The sequence below is a fragment of the Bacillus rossius genome, chromosome 8 (genome assembly GCF_032445375.1).
Source record: "Bacillus rossius redtenbacheri isolate Brsri chromosome 8, Brsri_v3, whole genome shotgun sequence".
Taxonomy (NCBI): domain Eukaryota; kingdom Metazoa; phylum Arthropoda; class Insecta; order Phasmatodea; family Bacillidae; genus Bacillus; species Bacillus rossius.
Window position 1 is genome coordinate 28,295,612 of NC_086336.1, and position 21,167 is coordinate 28,316,778.

A 21,167-nucleotide genomic window follows, 5' to 3' on the forward strand; every position below is an offset into this window, starting at 1 on the left:
GCTACGGCTTCCACCACTGGTCACCCAGTAGTTCGCCGGTTAGCCACTGCACCGCTGGGCGCCACCGTACGGGAGCCACGACCCCACGTGCGGGAAAGAAACATCCCGAACAAAACGTACCATTAAGATGGTACTTGTGTACCATATACCATTGTAAGTCAACACAAATGTGCCACTTATTGATTGCAAGTTACATTTACAGTGAAATCAATTAATAAAGTTTTGTAAAGTCTTCATATATTTAGTTACGTTGGTTAAGAAGAAGTTATTTTTCTTGTTATTGTTTCATTCTATTTGTCTTTTATGCTTAAAACCCAACTTATATTTAGGAAATTATATTGAGACATTAGTATATTTTTAATGGTTTGATAAGAAAGTATTATGGACCATACAATTTAAAAACTGAGTAAAATAATGTGCTTTACTTTTGAATTTCATGAATGTTGCTTTTTGTTCAGAAAATTCCGAATGTTTTTCCGAGGAACAAATACCAATTCATATTCCTAAAATATTCCATTGTCACTTCAATTATTCATTTGTTTATAAAAATATATAGTTTTTCTTCAATGTGGTCAGGTATATATATATTTTTAAGGAATAGTGTTTGTAAGCTTTTCCTACATATGTGTATATGTGTATACGATAGCGTTATTAATTTTTAAAAATGCACTAAGGCAATGCTGATGTAAATTTGTTATATTATACTCCTTTTTAATATCAATGGTGTTAAGTATTGTTTAATATTTAATACTCTTGTTAGTTTAAAAAAGTTACCTATTGATTTAAAAAATTATATTATATATTTCCGGTTTACCATTACTTAAAAATTTCTTTATCAGTAAAACAAAAACTTTTCATCCTTGGTAACACGTACTGAAAGAAGTGACAGTCTAACTGTTAATGTTCTAAAGACATCGTTGATACTACCATTTTCAAACTTTTCGTGTAACTAGAACAGTAATAGACTCAGTAATATGAGCTGATCAAATGTTTCACATAAATTATTTTACATCGTAACTTAATTAAAACGGTATTTTTATATATATATATAAACACTCAATTATGAGCGAGTAAATCAAAATGAAAACAAAAATAAAAAGTTTTTCCAGTTAATTTAGATTGAAATGTTTTGTGATTAGATTTCAATACACCCAGTATTTAGATTTCTCATATTTTCTGTGTGTTTTCTAAAAGTTTACATTTCAGTTTTAAATTGAAATATTCAATTGCTAAACAAAAGCTTACTTCAAACAAAAAATATGCATTTTAAATGTAACAGTTTCTAAATCTATGACCATGTATGTCTATTGCATTGCACAATTAAGAGGGAAGGTTAGTGGTAATTGATTCTTTTTTTTTAATTGAGTATGGCATAATGCAAAACCTGAGTTATTTCTGTAGCATATTGTTATCTTATAATGAAAAATTATGCATCCTAGCTTACGTTTGTATCTTTTTATTACAATAAAATTAACATAATGACCTTTAATTGTTTTCCATACTAACAATCATGGTGCCACATTCACAGATTTATTAACATTTATTTTAAGGATATCATTTTTGTTAAAAAAAAATTCAGATATTCAAAAATAAATTTTATTTATAGCTATGTTTGCCTGAAATTTTAATACAGACAAAAACTGTTAAACACATTTCTTATATTTTGCTGGCACGATTTCATTACACACTCATTTCAAATAAGTGCCAAAAATTAACATACAGTTTTATATTTCGCTACAATTTTATTTACATTAATTAATTACGTATAATATACAATATGTATATTATGTATTATGCAATCCTTTAGAAGCATCCAAAAATATTTCAAATAAATATTTCTAAGCAAGCAGCATTCTTCAGATAAAGTTACAAATTTTTTATTTCAAAATTTAATGCATTTTTAACCATAATGTCTACACAAAATTCTGATAAGTTTGTCAGAGTGCTGTAATATTCTTCACCTGGAAGGACTTAGTAACCCTTTTAAAAAATTTCGGGACTTTACGTTTGCACATATTGTTAGCTTGAGAAATGATTGCACTGAAATATACAAAATAATAAAATGAAAAGTTTGATTAAATCTGCATTAAGTGTTCTGACGAAATAACGTTTTTATATTTTTTATGTTACATGTAGAAAATGAGATGACAATTTTTATGACTAGAAAATATGTGCAATATGCTTTATAAAATTTAATTAACTTTTTCTAATTGATACAAAAGTTAGATAATTTAGGTTGAAATTTTTTGTGATTAGATTTCAATACAACCAGTATTTATATTTATCATATTTTCTGTGTGTTTTCTAAAAGTTTACATTTCAAAACACTCTATTTCAATAACCTAACACGAGAAGGCAATTTCTCTCCGTAAGTTACATTAAATTTAGCATTTTCCTTGTGCGAGCGTCTCTCGGGGTTCAGGATAGATCCAAACATGCTACAGTTTGGGCTACGCTTTGTTTTGCCGTTAGCTTTGGAACAGAGAATACTCTTTTTAACTAGAGTCATTGGTTTGTGTTGTGCGTTTCCAATAATATTGCGTGGCGTGAATTTCATAGAGTGTATTCCTATATTTGAACTTGATGCTTGGGCACTTTCACCTAGAAGCATTTGTTTGTTTTGGAGTGATTGCTCACCATACGAGTTTCGACTTTCTTTTCCTAACTGAATGAACGAAGACCTTGCTAGATTTTCTTCTTTTGATGCGTTACCTATTTCTGGGTTTAAGGTGTTTTGGTTAGTTACATCACTTACGTCATCCGAAAATCGTTTTTCTACTGGAAAGTTACTGCCGCGGGAAGATGAGCCACGACTTATGTTGAATTTAGCATTATCTGTTATTTCCAATTGACTGGAATTCTGAAAATTTTGTTTATCATGGCCTACTTGATATACGTCTAGAGGCAAACTGCTGTACAGTAAAACAAGATTGTTAAAATTATTCGGAATTCCTCTATGCTGTTGGTGTTGTAGACTGTTTGGATTAAAGGTGTTTACAGGCTGCTGATTTATCTTATCAGAAATGAACTGTTCTTGGTTTAAAGCTGGCAATCTCCCAGGTCCATTGCTGTAAATTGTGGGGAAACTTATTGGGTTGTTAACTAATAAATCATTACCACCAATGTTGGAGTTTAGAGCTGGCGCTATAAATACATTATCAAATGAGTTCGCGTTATTATTTGGCACCCTTTGGTCTCCAAATATAAAATTCCCTGGAATAACGCCCTGGAAATTTCCAACGTTTGTGACATGATTGCCAGTTCCTGTGTAGGATCCGATGATTGGGACGGAATTGATGATTCCCCTTACGTTGTTCTTGCCTTTAAATCTGTTAATGTTATTATGGTTGGTCTGTACTAAAACAGAGGGTTGTACTTGATGCACTTGATTAGAGTCGTTGGGATCTCTGGGAGAACCACTCTGTGAGGTAACGATTAATACTGGAGGGAGATTTATCCGAGGGTGCGCTGGAACCACATTGCCATTACTTACAAAATCGTATCCATTTGGCGCGAACGGAAAAGACGGAACAGATTGAGGTCGATGGATGTTGTCAGGAATAAAACCTTGCCATCCATTTGCTGAAGCAATAAAACCAGCTGGTAAGTTGCTGGAAGAATGAGCAACGTTGCTGTGTGTTCCTGGAACTATGTTACCTGTGACCAAAGGATTAGTTGGGAGAGATATCTCTCTCGCTTTATGTACGTTTTTGCTCACGAGAACTACATTTTGTGGAATATTAAATACAGGTCTTCCTGAACTACTAGGTTGATAAGGGCTTTCTTTGTTATCAACAGTTACTAACTGCACAGCTAATGCACTGGTTTGATGGGCAGGGTTGTTGTCATTTGGACGATATTGGTCTGTATTTACCACTGGTTTACTTTCAAAGGGACGCACTTGCTCACTATATTCAGCTGTATAACCCACAAAGCGTGGCTGCTGATTACTTGAAGGATGCCTTTGTTGCTGAGAGTTACTGCCTCGCACTGCCTGATGTGGTATTACTACTAATATAGGCGAATTACCGTTAGTTGGAAGCTTACTTGGGTTTGTTGTGCCATGAGAACTCCCTCTAATTAGGTACACATTATCGGGACTAACATTGCGAGTATTTTCGATATGGTTATACCTGTTCGCGAATCTAATATGTTCTGCAGATTGAAAATTTTGATAAAGCGGTTGATCATGGTGTGAAATATAGCTGAAGCTGGCGGCATTTCCCGGGTGATGGGTTGGAGATGGAATTGCCAAATTTGTAAAAGGTTGTCTCCCTAAGTTGTTATTTACTTGAAAGGAATTTGGTGTCTCTGCGGTTGGATTAAAAAATATGTTATTATTTTGTGATGGACGTTTATCAACGAATATATCCAAATTTTGAGGTCCAATGTTTTTGGTTGGGTTGAAATTGAAAGGAATTATATTTCCATGATTTTTTAAAATATTCGCCGGTCCAGGTAAACTGAATTTTTCATACCCAGTATTTGGAATTAAAGAATTTTGGTACTGTTTTTGAAAATGGTTCTGCCTAACATTATTTTGCTCATAAAAATTAGCACTGAAAGGAGGAAATTGCTGAGGAGGAGCTTCTCGATTAGAGTGAACTTCATTGTATCTATTACTATAAGAAGGACTCTCACTGAGTTTTGGTTCGTTTAGGTGAAGTATGGCATCTTGAGGAAGAAACCGTTGATAGTTGTTTTGGTTTCCATTGAATTGTCCAAAGTGGTTTTCGTATCCAAATTCGGGAAGCTGACGTTTTCCTTGTTTTTTGCTAGTATCTTCATAGTTTTCTTTACGTTGCTTGCTGATGCTCTCAGAATTTTGGTGAACTGCGCTAGCATCGTGCTTGTCATGATAGGATCCTTTATTCGTTACAGGAACTGCATGAGCACAGATGATAACGAATGTGACAACACATAGCTGAAACAAAAAAATATATATATATACTTTAAACAATACATATTTGGATTCTTTATTTCATTTATATTAAATTAGACTACTCGGAAGATATTTTTATTTCAAGAATTAATTTACGAGGAAGTGCAATTTAAAAAAAATTACGCTGTATCAGATCTGAAACCCTATATATATATATATATATATATATATATATATATATATATATATATATATATATATATAAAGGCTATTTTCAATACAGTTTTTTGGCCGTCTGGCTGTTTAATAGCTCCTTTCTACGGACGTCTAAAAATGAACATCTCTTCGTGTCAAGTAATAACCCTGACAAGCAAAGTGATAATGGGTCACCTTTCTGCTCTTCTCAAAGTGACAACCCTGAGCCATCTGGAAGACAAAATACTGCTGAAGAATTTTCTCCTGGATTAATTAATGTGGCGGCCGGAGGGGCAGAAAAATCAGACTAGGTAATAAATAATTTGATAAGTGATACCTGGCATTTGTACTATCAGAATTTTAGAGTGTTAAGAACTAAATCTAGTGAATTTTATGAAAATTTCTTAAATTCCAATTTCTCAATTATCTGTTTAACGGAAACTCGGTTAAATGATAATTCAATTAACTCTCATTATTTCAATGATAACTTTCAAATTTTCCGCAAGGATCGCAATTATGATACAACTATAATGAAACGTGGGGGAGGAGCATTAATAGCAGTTGACAAATGTAGATTCTCAAATGTTTTTTATAAAACGGATTTTAATATACCTGAAGTCAATGCAGTTTGGGTAGAAATTGATAATGGACATAACACAAAGTTTTTAGTAGGCAATATTTATATTACCCCCTATTTCTCTGTTAATGACTTTAAAAATTATTTTTCTTTTTTGGAAGCCAATCTTAGTAGATATCCTTACACTATAATTCTCACTGGTGACTTTAACGTGCCAGGGACTGACTGGAAGTACAGCCATACACAAAATGTACGTCATTACTACAACAAAATTAAAGGACAGTTTCTACTTGAAATAATTAACACTGTTGGCTTAGAGCAACATAAAAATACTTTATAATTTTAAAATATGCTTGATCTTGTATTTTCTAACATGAATGTTATAAGTATTGATAAACATCCCGACCCGTTTGTCAATGAAGATAACTCTCATCCTGCTCTAGACATTGTCATTAAAACTTATTCCAATAAATATAATTTTAATAACCCTAATTATCAATCCAGCTTCAGGAACTACAGCAAAGGTGATTACCTTTCTCTCTATGAGATTTTACTAAAATTAAATTAGGATAGTATTTATCATATGGACAATATAAATGATATAGTTTAATATTTAACAAATAGCATGGTAAATGCATTGGGACATTGTATTCCTCTCTCAACAAAATTTGAATCTACATACCCACATTGGTTTACGAAACAGCTTATTTATCTTTTGAAACGCAAAGAACACTCCTTTAGGTAGTACAAAAAAACAAATAATGAAATTCAATACCATAAATTTTCACATCTAAGACGACTAGTAATAATGAAAATTAAATCAGATAAAAACAAATGGATTGAAAATATAAATAACAAAATAAAATTATCCCCATCTAAATTTTGGAAATATGTTAAAATTATGAAGGAAGGTTACAAACAGTCTCCTTAAGTTATTGAATATAACGTTTTATTAGTGATCCAGCTGCTGTTGCCAATTCCTTTGGTAAACATTTTGCTGAAATTTATAATCATCCCCGTGATGTGCAGATTCAACCACAAACGCATAAGTATGAAACTAACTTAATGCCACCTATCATTACAATCAGCCACGTTCTTTGGGCTATTAAATGTCTAAAATCATCCAAATCTGCAGGAGTAGATGGTATTCCCAACTTTGTTATTAAGGGCTGCAAGAAGATATTTTAGCTCACATTTTCAATAAAAGTCTGACTTCTGAAATCTATTCAAAATTATGGAAACAAGCTATTGTTGTCCCAGTATTTAAAAAAGGTGATAGACAATTATTTACTAATTATAAACCAATATCACTTTTATATGGCTTTTCTAAAGTTTTTGAAAAAATTATACATAAAACTATTTATTTTCATACATCTCATTTAATAGCGGATATTCAACACGGTTTTGTACCTGGTAAAACAATGATCACTAATTTATTTGCGTTTGTTAATTATATGTACGGCGAAATTTTATCCCGCAAACAAGTGGATGCTATTTATTTCGATTTAAGTAAAGCATTTGATACATGCAAGCACTCTCTAATTGTAGATAAATTAATTAGTTTTTGTTTGAATGCCTCCTACACTAATTGGTTCTGTAACTATCTAAATGAGTGATCCTTTGTTGTTCGTATTTGTAGCACTTTATCTTCATCTTTTAATTCACCGTCGGGAGTGCCTCAGGGTGGAACCTTATCACCTTACCTATTTGTAATTTTTATAAACGACATAGTTAATGTTATTCAGCATTCCAGAGCTCTGCTCTATGCGGATGATCTAAAAATATATAGTACCATTAGAACACCAAGTGATTGTATATTGTTGCAAGAAGATATAAATAATGTAACTAAGTGGTGTCAAACTAACGGAATGAAATTAAATGTAAAGAATATTAAGATAATATCATATTCTAGGAAAACATATACAGAAAATTTTAACTGTGTAATAAACAACAACATTATACAGAGAACTTATTGTATGCGTGATCTAGGTATTCTCTTAGATTCTAAATTTTATTTCCATCACCACGTGGATAATTTAATTGCAAGTGCAAACAAAATAATAGGGCTTATTAAATATTTAACTTATTTGTCTAGCTTTCTTGATTCTTTAATTAGTCTTTATTTTACCTTAGTAAGATCGAGATAAGAGTATGGCTCTGTCATCTGGAACTCTATAACTATCACTTACTCAAATAGACTTGAAAATATACAAAAGAAATTGTTTAGATACATTTTTAACAAACATTTAATAGATGAAAATTCAGAGAATTTTAACTACGACTAAACCCTTGAAACCCTGAACACCCATACACTGCAGTTTAGAAGGAAAGTTTCTGATACTGTTTTTGTAATAAATTGTTTTATAAATATTTACCGCAGCACTGAAATATTAAACAAAATTGGTCTTCGAGTTTCTTCATTCAATCATAAACAATGCGACCTTTTAGAACGTATCACATAAAAAATGAGCTATCAAAACGGTGTACTGATAATTGTAATGATATTTTGAAAGATTTTGACTCTTACAAAAGGGCAAAAATCTCAATGAAAGACATTTTGAATCCTTAATTTTCTTTCTGTTAAGATAATTTCTGATGTAAATAATGTATTATTGTTATTTCATTGATAATATATTAATTTAAAATTAACCAATTTAGTTATATATATTTTCAGTGTCTTCCGTCATGTGTTATGTTTGTGTTGTCCCATTTTATTGCTGGGTTATTATTGTGTTTTGTTTATGTTATTGTTATTTTTTGTATTTATTTGTTAAGTGCCCACCTGTTAAAGGCTCTGACTGTTGGTAGGCACTCAAATAATAATAAATAATAAATAAATAATAACTAATATATATATATCACATATGAACAATTCGATCTAGATAAAAAAACTATGAAGAAATTTTAATGTTGTACCACTTTTTCCAAATAAATACATTCTGATTAATTATATCAATGAAATTAAGTTTTTCCCCTTAAAATAACGGAGTGAAGTTGGGAAATGCTACTTCACAAGACTTAAATCCTGTACGACCTGGTTTCAAATCCTGTTCCAGTTATCAATAATATTTTTCTTGGATTTACTAAAATGACTCCAACAAATGTTTGATAAATCTTTTCTATAGATTGTAGTCCAATAATTTCTCAGTATTCCTGTGTGGTAACGTGTGTTGTCATCTATAATTACATTTTTCTTTATCGATACTCGATACGTAAAACTGAACCCAGAATTTTATAATTGTGAATTTCGTTGGATTTCACTGGTATATTTTATCGATTTAATTGTCACCCATGTTGAAGGTATTATGACTAATTAAATAACAATTCCATAATATCGGTAGGAAATGCAACACACCTACAGACTCAAGAATTCACATATTAGTAGGCCTATGGAATTTGTTTAATGTATTAAATAATAATTTTATTTTTCAATTAAATAATTATTTTGAATAATCTTTGTAAATGGACACAAATAAAATTGTGAAAAGTATTAAAAAATTAAATTATTGTTCGCTGTGTATAAAGATCGCCTGCTTTCGCGGAAATTGTCTGGAGATGCTTGTCTTCTGGGTTCTAGCCCCGTAAAAGACGAAGATATATCACTGACGTTTCGGTCAACTTTACAGTCGCCATCATCAGGGAGCAGTTATCTGGGTAAGTACTCAGTAGGTAACTGCTCTCTGATGATGGTGACTGCAACTTCGACCGAAACGTCGGTGATATATTCACCTTCGACACAGTTAGAACCCATAAGCCAAGAAACTCTATTTTTCTGTTGTATTTAAGTTTTATACTAGGCTACTATCACCTCTGTATGATCTCACGAGTATGTTCTATAATATGACTTACACAATTTCAATAAATATTCTTAATATAAAGTAGAATCATTTCTTCAATGTTATGGTTGGCTCTATAACCCTTACCATTTTATGTAAACTGGTTAATTAGAGTCGGTTATGATGATTATAAAGAGATAATTGGTTGATCATCATGCATACTAAGGTTCGTACCCCGGTCATCGGCACGAAGAGATAACATGGCTCAAATGGGGTGAAATGGTTGTATCGCCTTTACCTTCCACAGTAGATGACAACAACACACCAGTCCAGAATCCAGGGCGGTAATATTCTGCGGATAGTGAAAAATCCTTATCAGAGCGGATCCAGCGGATATTTTCCCAAAATATTCAGAAATTGGAGGCAATCATTTGTTCTATTTCTTTTTATTGCCTTAAAGTATGCCATACCGCCTTAAAATGGCGCGAAAATCTTGCTTCCGAACCACTCGCACTATCCTATTGTAACAAGGTACTGAAAAAGGGTTTTATTGGAAAGTTTCGCGATCTTTGACGTACCAGCACAACGGCTTGACATTACTTTAAATTGAATTTATTTATGGTTTCTCTGATGTCTGTGTTGTCACGGTAGTACGATGATAGTCAATGGCTAAATCCTGAACCATGGCAATAATTATTTTTATGAGAATTGAGTTGTTTAGCAATGTGCCGTTAATTAGTAATTTCGACACGATATATTTTAAATTTTTATTATGATTGTAAATTTTTTTTGTGTGGAAATTTTATTTGCTCTACTATAGTGTGATTTTACTTTGTTAGTCTGGTGTACTCCTCTGAGTTAAACTTTGTCTCAGTGCTCCGAAGCCCCTTTCCCATCGGCGTATCGGATATTTTGCTGGCCTAATCCCTGACTGGCAGACAGCTTACCATTTCCCCCGCCTTCAGTCACGCCTCAAGCCTGTAATATCATTTCTCTTCGTGACCCAAACTGCATAGACAAGCCTGTAGCTTGCAGGCGACCAGTTCTCAGAGACGAGTTGAGATTGGCCTTTTTCATCACGTATTAGTGTTAAGTTCGCTCCTCTGCAGGCACGACGGGACGTAGATTCCCAGCAGCGTTGCATTTTACCCTCACCCCCCCCCCCCTTCTCAGTTCCAAGTAAGACCAATGACCGGTCGTAACCCCTTGGGCAACAGTGACCGTCCTCAAGGTCTCCTCGCAAAAAACGAGTGCGCCAAAACTGATCGCAAGCGCTACCTAGCGACCAAGTCGCGAACTTCTCCGCTAGCCTACCCTCTAGGGCGCCAGAGAGAAGCACCTGCTTTCCCTTGAGTTATATGGACGCCGTGGGCGAGTTGATTGTTTTCAACTTAGACCCCTCCGACAGAATTCTCTACTGTCGCCTAGTGATGCCAACTTCAAAACTCCTGCCAGAGTTTTTTTTTCCGCCCGCATTCGGGCAAGTTCGGAATCTTTCGGCGGCCCAGACCCCCCTCCACCTGTAAGAGCCGGCGCCCCTTTTTAATTACGAGACGCGGTTTGCCGCGACACAGATCAGCGCGCGTCACGTTTGCAGACAGATCTCCGGCGAGCTCAGAAGACTCTGGAAGACTTCATCCGACCGCTAGCGACTATGTAATCGTCCTAAATAAGGGATGCTATCCCTCAACTAAATTCAATTAGATTAGTCTGTCTGCATAGTGTTAGTAATTTTTTTGTTTTGAAATTTTCCCTTTTAATTTTTTAACTATGAAGAAATCATCCGCGCCCAGCAGCGCAAATCGCGAGCTACGGACCATGGCTGACTCCGCGATGGCAGCTTGAAGGCAACTCCCCTGTTTTGTCAGGGGTTCGACCTCCCAGCGATGCACATATTCAGCTAGATTCGAGATCCAGCAACTACTGGTGGACGAATTGTCCATCAGTATGTTTTTCGGCAGTCCGAGATCCACCCATTAGAAGAAGCAGCTTCCTTCCATTCTACAGTTCGGCATTTTTAACTCCACACCTGAAAGACTCGGGTGATATGGTTTCTATTTCTATTCCCCCCCTTTTAAAGACAAACCAGCGATCAGTGACTATCCACTTAATCCACTGATATGGTAAAATAATCAGCGACAAATTTAATGTAGTAGAACATTGCAAGTTGTAATAATGTATCAATAGAATGTACTTTGTTTTAAATAATCGCGGGCCGGCCCCTTTTCGTTTTTTTTTTTTTTTTTTAAGTCTTTGAAACTTGTTAAAACCTTTTGTATGTAAAGTAATGGAAACAAGATAATTCATCAGGGCAAATAAAACAGGGAAACTATAAATCAAGTTAATCGTGTAGTTTTTATTTATTGATTTTAACGATCCACCAACTTCCTCCTTGCTTGTTACAGGAAGTTCCTAAATTTTGTTTGTTCCCCACCTCGTGCCGCCTCTGGTAAATCAATTTATTTAACTTCTTTTTTTTTATCCAGCAAGTTTCCAAGGCTCTTTTTAATTAATTCAAAATAATTCAATTTTGAGGCACGAGGGGTGTAACAGCAATTTTATTGAGCGAAAAATTGGCGTAGTAGGAATATAAACACAGTTTTGTTAGAATGCTAATGTTACCATGATTCTGTCACGAGGTAGATGTATAATGTGAGGCTGATGGACACGAGACAGGACAGTAAGCCCGGCGCACCGAACCAGCATGAGGTACAGGGGAGACCCCACCTCCCGGACACAGGTAGTGCCTGAAACTCCGCTCCATGGTTATCCAATTAGCAGCGGAGCATGTCTACCTCTCTATCAAGTGTTCATCACATTCCCAGAGTACCTTATACGTAAAGTGGCGCTACTATAGGACTCCGTTGTTTTCACAACTTCGGGGATTCTGATGACGCGACAATTCGAAGGGTTGCGAGACCCTTCCAAGGCGGGACTGAGAGGTATATTAACGAAGTGGATGACCTGTGATGGTAGTGGAGAGAAGAGGGCGAGTGACTCCTGGAGAACGATAGCGACGGGCTTCGTGTGCGAAGATCGGACCATTGACGTCTGGTGCATCGAGGGCGGTGTCGTGGTGCGGACGTCTGAGTATTGGGGAGCAGTGTGTTGGGACCGAGGTGTGCGGTAAGAGGAAACCAATGTTGATCCGCGATACTGTGGTGATAGTGAAGAGTGGACTTACAAAAGAAATACTAATTTGTGGACAGACATTTCAATTGAAACTACAAATTAAATTAATAAATAAAAATTTATTTTATTAACTGGTCTATAATTTCGGACCTGTAATCACACACTCGTAACGCTATTTAATGTGAAGTAATTGTTTTGAAGGAGAGTAATTCAATCACTAACATAGCGAAAGCTTTATTGCCGGCCAAGTCAGTTAAATGCAAGAGAGACTCCTTTTACCGGCCCCATATAGCAAAGAAAGAAACATTGCAAAATTTATCACAGTGGTTTGAAGTTTATCGTGCAGTAATAACACTTTTAGCTGGATATATTTAAGTAGTGTATAATAATCAATACGGGGCTTGGTGGTTTACTCAGTTGTGGCTTACCAAATGTCATGAATCGGCCATATTCGGGCGTGTCCGGCGCTCATTGACTATGATCAGGAACTCGGTAGCCATTTTTGACGACTCCACATCCAAAATCTTGTAAACCACCACTTTTTAAATTTTGTTTTATTTAGCTAAAAATTTGGAAAAAATTCCAAAAATCATTACAAAATTTGCTCATTTCTATAATTATTGATTTCTGTCCTTAATTCTATCCTTAATCAATGCAAATAATTTAATTTCCTGTAAAATAATATTTATTCAATTATATAATATGACGATACATAGTAAAATCTGCTTAAATTCCTCATCCAGCAGACGTCAGTAAGCTACCGATACCATTTTGGCCGCTATATAGGAAATTCGTAATTATTAACCAATAAATTATGGAGAGATTCAAAACTCATTATAAAATTCTCTTATTAAAAATTTATCGATCTTAATGATTTCTGACCTTGGTTTGATCCTTGACTCATGCAAAAAAGTTACTTTCAGTTCAAAAAATATATATTTATTGAACAAAATATGGGAGCTAAGATGGATTCAATAGCTTACTGACGGCTGGTGAATGAAGAATTTAAGCAGTTTATAGGATTTTTTGCCATATTTTATTGAAAAAAATAATTTTTTTTTACCTGAAATTATGTTTTTGCATCAGTCAAGTTTCTAACCAAGGACAGAAATCAATCGAATCAATAAAATTTTAAAAGTTAAATTTTTAAATGATATTTAGAATTCTCCCATATTTATAGGTAAAAATTATGAATTACCAAGATGGCAGCCAAGATAGTATCGGTAGCATACTGACGTGCGTGTAGTTGATGGGTAATTTAAATAGTTGTTAGGATTATTCGTCATATTTTATTGAATAAATATTTTTTACCAATTATTAACTATTTTTTATCTATTTTTTTAGCAAAATTTTTACATATTAAAAAAATGGCGGATTCCTAGATGGTGTATGTGGATTCGTCAAAATTGCCGCCAAGGTCATGATCATAGTCAAGGAGCGGCGGACATGCCCGAACATGGCCGATTCGTGGCTATTGGTAAGCCACAATTGAGTAAACCACCAAGCCACTGGCCCATAAGAATAACGTTAGGTCCGTATCGGCTATTATACAATACATATTGAAATTCTCATTTTCTGTTTTATTTATTGTTTTCTTGTAATTTAAGTTAAATAAATATTACTATAAAATCTACCACACTAATGTCGATTAAACATAACGTTAAATAAGGGTAATTAAAAATGTAGTACTCAATTTTCCGCATACCATTTGGAGTGCATAAATATCTGTGTTTGCTAATAATGTATTATAAATACAGCATATGAACGGGTAGTTCTGATTTCCTATGAAATCATATTAAAATGCAGTAAACGTGCAGTGTCTTCAAATTTTAAATGTTATGCGCAGAAATGATGAACGCAAGGGAACCTTTCTATTAGCGAAGTCCTTGAAACACATTGCCACTCTCTCGGCGCCAAGAAACTGATTCATGTTGTGATCCTGGATGGTTCTTTAAATATTACGCTTTAATTTAGCGTGACGTCCTGTTACTATAGGACTGCACAATTCACGTTATTATATAATATCAGGCCGAACTCCACACACTTGTACACAAAAAAGTTGGTTTCTTTAGTCCTTCCGACAGGATTGCGTGGTATTATTGGTTTCTTGTTCTTAAGGGCATATCAGAACTACCTTTGGTCCATTGAAAGAACAGATAAACTATTCAGTGGCATTTGTTCCAGCCTATATACCAGCAATGACACAAAATTTGCTAGTTTCTAACTACCGCCATGGCAACCTGGGTCTGACAATAGCGTTGTCAAAATAAAATTCTGAAAAGTACAATACGTTTAGGGGGTAGATTCATACATTATTTTAAGTCTTAAATTTTAAACATTTTTATATGACTCGGTTTATCGAAGGTTTGATCAGGTTCAAAGTCAAAGTTTAGTATTTTTTTCAAGTGTTTTTCGCTTTTATCGTAGCCATTTAAATATATTATTTAAAATTTATGTCCGCAGATGGAATGATTCAATAGTCGATGCACCTTCTCTGGCAACGAATTCTAGCGGCGTGTATACTGAACACGATTTGTATTATTTAAAAAAAAACATACTTAACATTTCGTGAGAAAGTTTCGTATTATAAGTGTATTTTCAACATGAAAACCCATGAATTTGCTCTTTACTAAGGTAAAATGTTACACATCTCTTACGATTACTGAAAGACTCACTCAATCACACACACACATATATATTTTTTAAATTTGGACTTAAAATTGGGTCGACAGCGAGGACATTAGAGGCGGTAGCACACGAAGATACAGAACAGGATTGCTGGGGAAGGAATGGACGATGCTCTACAGTAAAAAATATTCCTAGCATTAAACCAGAAGTGAGTAAGGGAAAAAATGGAAAAGAGTAATCATGACGGCCAAACTTAATACTGGAACACGAGGTTTTCTCCGATGTTAAGGACAGTGTGTTACCACTTTGTCACCTCGCACATGTACTGAACTTGGTAAGTGTCTTTAATTTTTTTGATAACCCTAAAATTATTTACAAGTGACATTTTTTTTATCAAAACCAATGAAAATGAGACATTTTTTTTTTTTTGGGGGGGGGGGGGGGAGAGAAGGTCAATATGTGCTTATGTAATATTTGTATTATAGGTACTTGTCACTCGAAAAACACTTTAGCCGCTTAGAAATATATGTTATCTTTTCAATTAAGCATATTAAATCTTGTAACTCAGTTCACCTTATTATGTAAGTCAATAGGATGATAAGCATTAGATTGGGGAATAAATGTTTAATAAAATTAAATATGATTACTCCGGATAAGTGCGGCTACTTGAAGATAAATAATGTTGCTGACATGTATTATGTAGTGATATTTAACTATCGGAAACAAATTACGTGAGAAATATAGAATATAACATTGACGAATTGAATGAGCTGGGGGAAATGAGAGTACCCTGAGGAAACTCGCGAAAAGCTCTATTGTTGTTCAGCGCTGAGAGACCAACTTGGATCACTTTGGTGACAGGAGAGGAACCTGACTATTTAACCACCATGGCTCCTGCAGTTATTGTTAAAAATAGGTAGTTAATGCTATAATAATAACGATTTATTCAGTTTAATAATTAATAGATGTCAGATTTATTGTGAACATACATCTTTTAACGATTTCTTGATACTTTCTTCCACCGTGGTTAGAGTAGAATGAATGAACGGATTATTGTAAAAAGTTGTTATCTCCAGTTCCTTGAAGTCTGTTTTATTATATATATTTTAAAACGAAAAAAAAAATTGTTCTTGTATATGGGAAGAAGTCCGAATATGCATGAAAAATTTATTTTAATCTAATATTTTTTTGGCTACTTTACACTTCCTGACGTCTTCTGTACACAGAAACTGTTCAATTCGCCTTGGTTATTACGAAACACACATTTCTGAAACTAGACTTAACGAACAAATTTTTCCCCATAACTGATTCAATATTCTGAGGTACATCTATTTAATTATTTTTAATATGAACTTAACCCTTTATCACCCAGCGTCCTATTTATAGGACACACTATCTTTGTCCTTGAATCTTAAACACCAGGAAACATGAGACAGCGTGCTGAGTCACATGAGTTCTAGAGACCTTAGTCATCATGTTTTCCACCCTTTGTTCCATATAGTTCGCAGTATTGTGCTGACAGTGAGGAAGTGAAGTCGCTCCTTTTTCTTATCGTGTACGCTCTTCTCTTAGGTATTATTTTTTGCTGATGTATTGGAGGTAAGTTTATCTTTTTTATTACTGATGTACTTATTATTGATGTAACTGTTTAAGAAAATGTGTAATTAATTTTTATTGGTTTTTATTTTCTGTAGATTTGAATATAAATACCAGTGTCCTATAAATATGACGCTGGGCGTTGCACATATTTTACACTTCACGGTGTCAAAATGGAAAAAATATATTTTTTTGTATTTTTTGCAGGGCAAAGTTACGAAAATGAGTCGGCAACAGTTTCGATCTATTGAAGAAGCGCTAGAGTATTTCTATTCCGATAAAATAGAAGAGGATTTAGCCGCTCTTCCTCCAGATGTTGACGAACTGACAGACGAAGAGACAATTGATGATGAAAATCTAGAAGCACCTTTTATTCAGGATATTGCAGGTAATATAGAAGTAATTATTCCGGAGGTAGAAGGGGAAAATGACATACCAACTGCTTTTTCGCCACAAGAGTCAAAAACAAAAAAGAAAAAGTTTGACAACCTAAACATAACTTGGGAAAAAAAGATTCCAGAATACACAAAGCTGCCTGAAGCAGGAAATTCATTTTTCAGACTTATTGAGTTAGTGAAGACTGACTTAGCAAATGCAACACCTTTAGAAATTTTTGAAAAGTTTTTTACAGAGGAAATCTTTGATTTTATTGTCGAAGAAACAATAAGGTATGCCACTACCCAGAAAAATATGCATGATTTAAGTATATCAACACAGGATATAAAAATCTTTCTTGGGTTTCTTGTGTTGTCTGGGTACCATACGTTACCCAGTGAGCGGGATTACTGGCGTGAAGAAGAAGACTTAGGGTTAGATGTTGTTCGGAATGCTTTTAGCAGAAATGCATATTGCACAATCAAATCTCTCATTCACTTCCAGGATCATTCTAAAGCTGAGGACAACAAACATGATAAATCGTTCAAGGTAAAACCCCTTATTGATAAAATCAATGACAAATTCCGGCAGTATGGTATTTTCGAGAAATACTTGTCTATCGATGAAATGATAGTCAGATATTATGGCCACAATCCACTAAAGCAGTTTATAAGGTCAAAACCGATACGAGTTGGTTACAAGTTATGGGCATTGTGTGGTGAAAATGGATACTGTTATAAGTTTAGCCTTTACTGTGGCAAAGAACCTTCGGAAACATCTTCTGTTGGTCCACTCGGAAGTAAAGTTGTTATGAGTTTGTTATCTGCAGTTGAAGATCCTTCAAGTCACGTAGTTTTCTTTGACAACTTTTTCACAAGCCATTCACTTTTGATAGAACTGCGGGAGAAAGGCTTTAGAGCTACTGGCACAATACGTGACAACAGAACAGCAAAGTGCCCTATAAAATCTACAAAGGAAATAGAGAAATCAGTATGAGGCTCATACGATTACCGTTTTGATACCAGTAATGAAATACTAGTTCTTCGTTGGAATGATAACAGATCTGTGACCTTGGCAACCAACTATGACACAGTAGAACCAATTTCATCTGCTTTACGGTGGAGTCGAGAAGCCAAGGAACGACTGCCTATTCCACAGCCTCTCCTGATAAAGTCTTATAATAAATACATGGGGGGAGTTGATCACCATGACTGGCTGTTGGAAAAGCATGGAATTGCTATACGAGGCAAGAAGTGGTATTGGTGCCTTGTAACTCGAGTAATTGATATGACAATCGTCAATGCTTTCATACTTTACCGTCTCATACATGGATCAAAGTCAATCTCAATAAAAGACTTCAGAAGATCCATAGCAGTAAAGTATCTAAAGCTAGGCCATGGGCAAAATGTGATGAAAGGTAGGCCATACTCCTTTCCCTCTACATCTAAGCAAGCAGTATCAGAGGATATTCGATTTGACAGGGAAGACCACATTATAGGGAAGAGAGAAAAGCAAAGACGTTGCCAATTCAGGGGATGCAAAGGAAAACCACTTACATTTTGTACAAAATGTGATGTTACATTATGTACAAGATGTTTTCCAAAATTTCACAACAAAAAGGAAAGCAGTAAGCCTAATTGACATTTTTCAGTGTACATGAACACACATGTTTTTTATGAACTAATCTGATGCTATAGGTCCTATATCTTGGAACACATATCTGTATCCAGTTCAAAATATAAATGGTAAACTAATTCTGTCCAAACCAATTTTTGAAAAATTCATAAACAAATAAAAATTCTTATTTTTGGTACATTGTCACTCACTCTCTCTGTGTAATGCATTATTACTGTGATTCCATATTGTTGATGCACTTTTATTTATGTGAATTTGTACAAAATTATATGATTAGAATTTTTGTTATATTTTATATAGCTTAGTTTTTCGTATGTCGACTTTGTGTGCACAATGTGTATAAAATGTAATTTAAAACATTATTGTAGTTCCATAAAAGTGTAAAAAATATATATTTTTCACAGTTCTCCATAATTAGACTTAGTACAGCAAATTTTATAATGGACACATAAATTATTTTCTTATAATATACGTAAAATTGTGTGTTGAAATTGTTATTTAAAAAATTAAGTTATACAAATTAAATAAATAATTTAAATGTTATAAGATTATTTTGTGAAAAAAAAATTACTGTGACTCACTTAAACCCAGCGTCATATTTATAGGACACCACTTTTTTCAAAAACTATAGCATGTAATTTTTTTTTGTAAATTTATTCATGCTTAGGGGTGTCAATTATACCAGATATGTAAATTTTATAACTAATTTTCAAAAATAATTAATTTGGGCATTAATGGGTTAATGAGTGATTTTGAAGAATAGCGTCAACAAATCTCGTGAAATGATTTTAAAATTGCTCCTTCGGGAAGATGGCCAGGCTGAATTACCGAACTTAAATTCAGTTTGAAAGATGTGTGTAAAATGTTTAAAAAGTTAATCATTGTGTGAAACTTTGATAATATTAAATACGAAACTGCTATAAAACATTATGCACTGTAATTAAATATACACCGACGTAAAAGATGAGCTCTGAGGCGACCCAAGATGCCGGCAGCGCTGTAATGTGATGGCCCGAATCAACAGCAGTAATCTGCACGGAAATAATGTGAGCGAGTCTTTCAGTGCACGCCAGTGATGTAACCACCCTCACGAGAAATGTCTTGTGTTCTCATGCTGCAAACACACAATACGAATCTCGAACATAAAGTTCAACGTAGAGTTCTTAAAAATAATGCCAAGCGTGATAAACATAAGTTAAATTGTGTTTCCAACTGCATCACACGTAGTTTCCGCAGCCGCTATTAGAATTTACTGCTGGAGAAGCTACGTCAACTATTGATTCATTCGATTCGCAAAACAATAGGTAAAACTAGATGAATAAACCATTAAGATGAAAAAAAAACCTCCAAAAAATACTGAAACTAGATTTTTGGACCTGATTTCAATCAGAAATATCATTGAAATACTATCGAACTGGTTAACATTCAAGAAACCCTAAGAACAAAGTTTTCTTTTGGCTTTGTAAACTTTGGTACGCACCACTCGCTACAGATGGCCGCTCCGTTATTATACAGTTAAATTCCACGCGATTCCTTTGCATTCTCTAAATTACTTTAACCGTGAACCGAGAGCTAAGATGTTACATACGAAAAAAAAATTAGTGCCGTAATACAGAATGCGTGAAACCATGAAATACCGTATTGAAGTCCTGCGAGTGCTTACCGTGCTCTTCATATCGAAGTGTTTGGGAAGACGTTGGGCAAACTGTCGTCGAGTAACTGCGGCCTGCCGTCGCCCCAGGTACACTTTTATACACGCGGATGTGCGCGCCGGCGCTGGCGAGCGGCGCCTGTTCCGCTGGCTGCCTCCTGGCGCCGCGACGCACCCACGCGCCTCGCTGCCGGCGTCGCGTAGAAAGTCGAGGCGTCGAGGCGTCGAGGCGACAGTTCGAGACGAGGCATTGTCTCCGCGCGTCCGCCTCGACACGCCACCGGCCATCAACACCTGCAGTGAGCGAGGAGCGGGCTGTGCTCGGCGCTTGAAGGGCCTAGCACACGCTCCGTACACCCCAAGAGAAAATCTATTGCAACCTGGCCTTCGGTATCCTTCCCCACACTGTAAATTTTTTGGTAAATGGAACAAAAATATTCATCTACATTTACAAACAATTTTTACATTTGTATGAAAACATCTGTATCACTACGAAATAGTGTTTGCAGTAACAATTCCTATCCGGGTATTTATGCTTTGTTTTTTCCTAGTACGTCCAATTGTCAAAGTTAAATGCAAACTGATTTATGAATAGATCTCCAGTATTACCTGAGCATATTATTAGGCTCAGTAAAACAAAATAATGTCAAATTGTTGAATGTTCGATTATCGTGTCCATGGTTTAAAAAAGTCATGCTTTGAAAGAAACAATAAATATAA

The 21,167-nt window shown here is 34.7% G+C and overlaps 1 protein-coding gene across 1 annotated transcript; it reads right to left on the bottom strand.

The window, feature by feature from the left end:
• Positions 1–1,582: 1,582 nt before the first annotated feature.
• On the bottom strand, positions 1,583–20,513 carry LOC134534669 (uncharacterized). Its single transcript, XM_063373131.1, has 2 exons — positions 20,460–20,513; positions 1,583–4,924 (listed from the first exon to the last, which is right to left on the bottom strand). Exons 1-2 carry the CDS (start codon positions 20,469–20,471, stop codon positions 2,330–2,332), a joined length of 2,607 nt encoding a protein of 868 aa, XP_063229201.1. The 5' UTR covers positions 20,472–20,513; the 3' UTR covers positions 1,583–2,329.
• Positions 20,514–21,167: the final 654 nt, after the last annotated feature.